Raw genomic sequence first — 6,442 nt, 5'->3', positions numbered from 1 at the left:
GGCCTGTGCAGAGGTGGTTGGGGCCCATCCCCTCGCTCAGAGCTCGGCGGAGCAGAGGTTTCGGGCTGTGCCGGGTGATTAAAGCCGAGCGGGTGTGTGTCGGTGAGCGCCGGTGTGGGGCAAGAGCCTTCGCGCAGCCTCGGCAGTCTCCTGTACTGCGCCCACCGCAGCCGCTTGATCCAAGCACAAGCACCTGGGACCCCGTTGTACTGACGTCAAACGTTTCGGGTCAGGTTGTTTGGGCTTTCATCTTCTAAATACTTACTTATGTGTGTGGACCTGGTTTATAGGGGTAGCCTCTGGGTTTGGGAAGCACGGCCCGAACAGTGACCTAAGAAACCTCTTCTGTTGATGGCAGTGATTTGCTGTTGCCCTTCTCTGCAGACTGGGTGCTCATAGATTATATGTGCTTGTTAAAGTTGCCTGCCCATGTGATAACGATGTGTGCTTACACTGTCACTTGTTCATTCTGTGTTCTCTTAGGTGTGCAGGCTGTTTGTCAGGGTGCCACTATCACGCAGGAGCTTCTGAAAGAGGGGTTTCACAGGTAAGGTGCTATCCTGGCGCTGCATCAGAATAATGTATAGGGTAATTTTACATGTGAATGAGCTTCTCCTAATTGATACATAGTTGTATCAACTCACTGAGGTGTGATACATAGGCATGGGTAGGCAGTAGGAATATATTGGTATGATCAAGTAACTGACAATTACAAGCTATAGTGGAGGAGGAATAGGAGGCCCTTTTCTAAGAACTGTGTGTGGGTCATTGGTAGTACTGAGAAGTTAACAAAAAAGTGAAACTTCATTTTGGTTATGAATGTGGAGTTAGGGTGAACTACCTCATCCTAACCAGAGAAGGACAGCACGGCTTGAGAGGGAACCATTTTCTGAACTGCTTGCACACAGAGCTGCAGCTCATCTCTGTGCATTTGAGAGTATGTCTCTTCGGGGGGGAAAAGAGAGGTGCCATCTTTTGAAGCATGGGTATAAACGTTTTGCTTCTGTTGCTTGTTTTAAGGGACCTGCTTTTGAAGGTAGAGCTTGGTGTAGTGGGTGAGCATGCAGGAGGATGCACAGTGGCAGCTAGAACTCATCTTCCACCAGGAATCTATGTGGATCCCTATGAGCTGGCATCACTGCAGCAGCACAATTTAACAAAGGTAACAATTCCAAAGCTAAGACATCTGGCAGTTACTCAGAGAAGGATGCTCAGGAAGTTGTAATCTCTGTTCAGCTGGCTAGTTGAACCAAGGTGATGAATTCCATTTCCTGGAAGCAGGTGCCACACAGTATCATCTTCGTGACATCTCGTATCTCTTGGCTTGATCAGCATCACCTGGTACAGGGCATTTTGAGTTGTGAGAAAACTCTTGGGTTGAGATAAAGATAATTTAACAGGTAAAACAAAAGGCACACATACAAGCCAAGCAAAACAAGGAATTCATTTCCCACTTCCCATGGTCAGGCAGGTGTTCAGCTCTCTCCAGGACAGCAGGGCTTTATCACACATAACCGTCACTTGGGAAGACAAACACCATCACTCCCAGCGTCGCCCCCTTCTTTTTTCCCCAGCTTTATATGCTGAGTATGATGCCATATAGTATGGAATATCCCTGGGGTCAGCTGTCCCGCTGTATCCCCCCCAACTCCTTGTGCACCCCCAGCCTGCTCACTGGTGGGGTGCTGTGAGGAGCAGAAAAAGCCTTGACTCCATCTGGGCACTGCTCAGCAGTAATGAAAATGTCACTGTGTTATCAGCACTGTTTCCAGCGCAAATCCAAAACAGCCCCATACAGCTACTATGAAGAAAATTAACTTTACCCCAGCCAATACCAGCACAGGACAGAATTTTCAACTTAATCTTCCTGACCATGAAATCAGGCCCAGTGTTAGAAAATAGAATGAGGAAAATGCTTGTCCCTTCTGATGCTGCAGTAGGTAACCACAGCAGACAGTGGACTTTTAAATCCCAGAATCATGCACAAGATGTTCATATGTTACTCTTTTTTAACACACATCCCTCCCTTGTGTGGAGTCTGACCACAGCCACATCTGTATGTTTCTTCACTTGCAGGCGGTGTTAATTCCTGATGTTGTTGATGTGGAGGCTCCCGAGTACTTAGCCACAGACCTCCTAGTTCTGCTGTACCTGGAGCCTGACCCCCGGTGTTCTCACTGCTTTAGAGCTGCCTTGCCCGTGCACGGGCGATACCACCGGCCGGCAGAAGACAGTGAGGAAGCGTCGGTGGTTCTGAAGAGCCCAGAAGTACTGGTCTGCTGCTGTGACAGTGAGGTTCTTGTTATGTGTTCTTTTGGAGAGAGAGGAATAGTAGTGGGCATACAGAGGTTGGAAACTGGTTCTGTATTTGTCTTCTGGAGCTGGAGCTCTCTGTAGTCATATGAACATGAAGGGAAGATAGTGGCCCTGATAAAGACCACCATTCTTCCTCTTTGAATGCTGCTGCTGCTTGACCAAAGGCAGATTAATTGTTAATGCACTTCTTGGTGTTGTGCTGCTGCCATTGTACCGTTGTGCTGTAGCGGGCAGCACTGGCAGTCGGCCTGTTTGTCGCGGTCCTTGGCTTGTGAAGAGTCAGGTCCTCAGGTGGCTTTTTCAGTGTTTTTCTTGGCAGCTGAAGCCATGCAGGGCATATTTAATATTCACTGTCATGTATTTAGAGTAATCAGAGTATTCTGATGGTTTCTAACACTTCCTGCATTCCTACAGTTAAGGGGGGAATGTGGAAAACTCTGTGCCTGGAGGTTAGAACGGTTGGAGTTGCAGCCTCCTTTGAAACAAGAACCTGATATCCACTGACAATGAATATTTCAAATTGCGTGAACAGTGAAATGCTATATTTTTGCTACAAATTGTATTTCCTTTCACAAAATCATTCGTGCTAGCTGCCAAATCAAATGTGCTAATGATTCTCAGCTCCTTTATCGTCATTTGTGCATTATTTGAGCAATGATTTTTCTGGTAAGGCAGGGAAGACGGCCTGGTCAATTAAAAAGGGTATGAAATCTTCCCATTTTTCTGCCAGATTTACTACTTATGAGCAGGAGAACATAATTATTATTCATATGAAAGCATTTGAAGTATTGGAGGGGAGTTCTTGCATGTGCCAACAGGAGGCCAACAAAGAGAAATGGAAGAATGACTGGTTTGGGGGCAGAGAAGTAATAACTATGGCTAAAGCTGAGGGGTTTACAGGCTAAGTGAGGTATTCTTTGCCCCATTAAGGATGGAAGGGACAAGATACCACACAGGTGAAATTGTTTGTTGGGTACCTACTGCATTGGGAAGAGTTGCGAAGTTCATGAAAAGGACTGCCCAGTACCGCTTCGACTGTGTGGAGTAGCTGGCACATTTCTGTCAATGCTGTTTCACCTGCTGGCTTTCAGGGAGTAGATTCTGTCAAGCTGTTGTGGAGGAAAGATACCTCATTTGGAAAAGCCTTGCAGGCTATATTGCTTCATCCTGTGTGGATCCTGCTGATGCATTAACATCTTCCGCAGATCGCCTACCAGCAGAATGTTGGAAACCTGCTGAAGTGGAAGCTCCCTGCTCAGGCAAAAACGTCAGCCTCTGTCAGTGGCACAGCATAACACACAAACCTGTGAGTTCTTATTTCTGTAGGAATTCTTGCTTCTCTTTTAACAACTGCTGCCTTCTTTTCCCCCTGTGAGTAGCAACTTCCATAGCACAGGAACTAATCAGTAAAAGAGTAGTTGTGCGATTCTCTCTTAGGGAAGCTCCCTTCTTCCTTTCTGATTGGCTTTTAATGGGAGTTATCCTGCCCTTCTTGACATCTTGTAGTCACTCTGTGCTCTTCTGGTCTTTATGATGAGCGCATCCTCACCTTTTTTTTTTTCCTTAATAGTTTACTTGGAATTCTAGGATATAATTGGCACTGGTCAAATTAAGAAAAGTCTTTACAACGTAGGTGCTTCAGAAGAGTAGTGAAGAGGAAAAGTACTTTAGACCCTAACTAAAGGAGAGTTAGAACTGCAAAGAGTGATGGAATAGCATCCTAAAAAAAAAAAAAAAAAAGATTACTTCTATTTGATTGGTTGTTACCTGATTGGCTGAGTATCTAGGAAAACATAAAGTTTCTTTATTCTGTGTCAAAACCAAGGAAAGTGGAATCTTTAGTGTTGTCAGCAACTGCTTTTAATACTCGAAAGGGTTGCAGTAGTGAAGAGATTCAGAAATAAGACTAATTTGGCTCATAACGAATATCTTGGTTGTGTAACACACATGCCTTCCTATATTTAAAGATACCTGCAGATGTCTGGGGTATCTGCAGCTCTTGTCCAAAAACATTTTGTTGCTTCTTGCATCACAGAAACCAAATACTTGTTCACCTTGGAGAAAACTGACTTCTCGTTAAATAGTGGTCTGGTTATTAATCAACAAAGTTGCAGTCAAAAAGAAATAGCTTCTTAAATGTGTGTCGTCCATTTATTTTTCTTTTTAGGCACATGAGGAATCCATTCTGCAGGTTCCAGTGGGGCTCAGGCAACACAGTTCCATGGTGTGTGCCGTGACTCTTCTTGCCACGGTGCTCTGTTCCAGTCTGATTCTTGCAGCTGTGTGCAAATATGGACACTTCTCTGAGGTGACCTGCTCAGAATAAAGAAATACAGAATGACTGACCTCCATACAGCAAAACGCAGACTATTACATCAGCTTTCTAAAAGAATCCTATTCTACTGTTATTTCTTAGTAATGTGTGAGGATCCCATAATGGGTTATAGTTCTCTTGGCCCAATTCTTACCTTTCACACACCAGAACCTGTGGTGTGTTCATACCCACAGCCTGTGGGTAATGAGAAACATCAACTAGTCATTAAATATCTGAATTTTAAGCTCATTGTCCAGATGTGTTATGTATGAATTTGCAAAGAGACATTCTATGCTTGCCTGGGGCAGGAGAAGGCTTAAATAATCTCTCCTGTTACAATAACTGGGAGTGATTAGCTGCTCTTGGTCAAATTAGTTTAGAAAGAATTTAGACAACTTGAAAGAAATTTCACCCTATTTCAGAAGTGGAAAGAGTAACTCATGGAAGATGAAAACTGGTGAAAAGATACTAACCAGAAGCAAATATTTAGAAGACTTGCACTGAGCTGTCAGGACAGCTGATAAATGCAAGGAAATGGGAAGGAAAATGATAGAAACCCTGAGTTGCTCTGGATAGACAGAAGGGCTCGGGTGGTGTTTCTCCTAATTGTCAGTAGGTGGCATTATGAGTTTACGGTAGCTCCTGGGGACTGTTGGCGGAGAAAATAGATTTTATTCCCTATAAGCCGAGAGTAAGTTAGTAAAAGCAGGTGATTTTTGGGAAAGTGTGTGTGAAGGGTTGAATGGAAATTCTGGTTTTCAAATTGCGTCCTTTTGAGAGCTCAGGGTGCAGCCGAGGCTTCTCATCAGCAGGATCAGCTTTTCATCACTGTCCAGCTGTAGCTTCAGGATCCCTTGGGCATCTTTCTTCTGCTTCTGCTGAATTCAATAGAGAGCTCGTCTTGTGACTTCGCCCACGACAGGTTGGCAAGTGCTCTGACACTGGGCTCTTGTTTTCCCTCGACTGTGCTGAATGATGGTGGCTGCGCCAGTCCTTTATCCACTACCTCAGAGGAGTCATGCTCTGCATCTGCTTGGGGGAAGGGAGACACTGAACAGAACAATTGCAGTGAGATTTGTCGGCCTGTTTAACCACATCACAGCAGGGCTCTGGGCCAGTGTGGTAATGCTTGTCTCCAAGTGGGATTTTTAATTCCCTGAGTTGTGTTTTGTGCTCAGTCTCTCTTACAAAGGTAAGTCATTCTGTAAGTCATTCGAAGTGGATGATTTGGGAATCTGTACAAGTGAAGATGTGAGAATGGAAATCCACATTAATGGTAAGATGCCATAGGAGAAACTAAGGCAGGAGGGGCTTGTATTACAGGGGGCGTGGTGCTGTTGGTACTAAACAAACAGTTGACTTCAGAATGGTTTAAATGTGGACTGACCACTTTGGTTGGTATGTGGCTCAGTGTATCTAAAATACATCAAGATCCCACCAACAATCATTTCAGCTCAACTTGTGTAATTCTTACTCTGATTAATGTAAACTACGAGAGAAATCACAGAACTTCTCAATGGATGCGGGTTTTAAACTCATAGCATTTGTATTATAAATACAGTCAACAAGTTTTTCTTTCAAAGCTGTAAGTAAGTCTAATAACTCTTGTAGTGTTAAGTATGAAGGAATTTGCCAGTTAAGCTTTCTCCCCCATACTGAAAACTACTGTCATGAAGCAAGCCCTGCATTTAGCAGGCATGCCCTGATGGTGTGCCAGACACTGGAGGATGCTGGTGCCAGTCGTACAGGGATCACTTCCAGATAGAGGATGAGCTGTAAGGCAGTCATTGCCCTTTGGAAAAATCCTAGCAA

At 44.5% G+C, this 6,442-nt stretch overlaps 1 protein-coding gene across 1 annotated transcript; it reads left to right on the top strand.

Moving 5' to 3' along the window:
• The first annotated feature begins 440 nt into the window (after positions 1 to 440).
• On the top strand, positions 441 to 4,642 carry PIGX (phosphatidylinositol glycan anchor biosynthesis, class X). Its single transcript, XM_010020596.1, has 5 exons — positions 441 to 547; positions 1,021 to 1,162; positions 2,077 to 2,290; positions 3,522 to 3,622; positions 4,484 to 4,642. The coding sequence occupies exons 1-5, from the start codon at positions 441 to 443 to the stop codon at positions 4,640 to 4,642; spliced, it is 723 nt and encodes a 240-aa protein (XP_010018898.1).
• The last annotated feature ends 1,800 nt before the right edge of the window (positions 4,643 to 6,442 follow it).

Source organism: Nestor notabilis, unplaced genomic scaffold, assembly GCF_000696875.1.
Source record: "Nestor notabilis isolate BGI_N333 unplaced genomic scaffold, ASM69687v1 Scaffold22188, whole genome shotgun sequence".
Classification (NCBI taxonomy): domain Eukaryota; kingdom Metazoa; phylum Chordata; class Aves; order Psittaciformes; family Psittacidae; genus Nestor; species Nestor notabilis.
The sequence above is the reverse complement of the archived record's forward strand: the minus strand, read 5'-3'. Positions and strand labels throughout refer to the sequence as shown.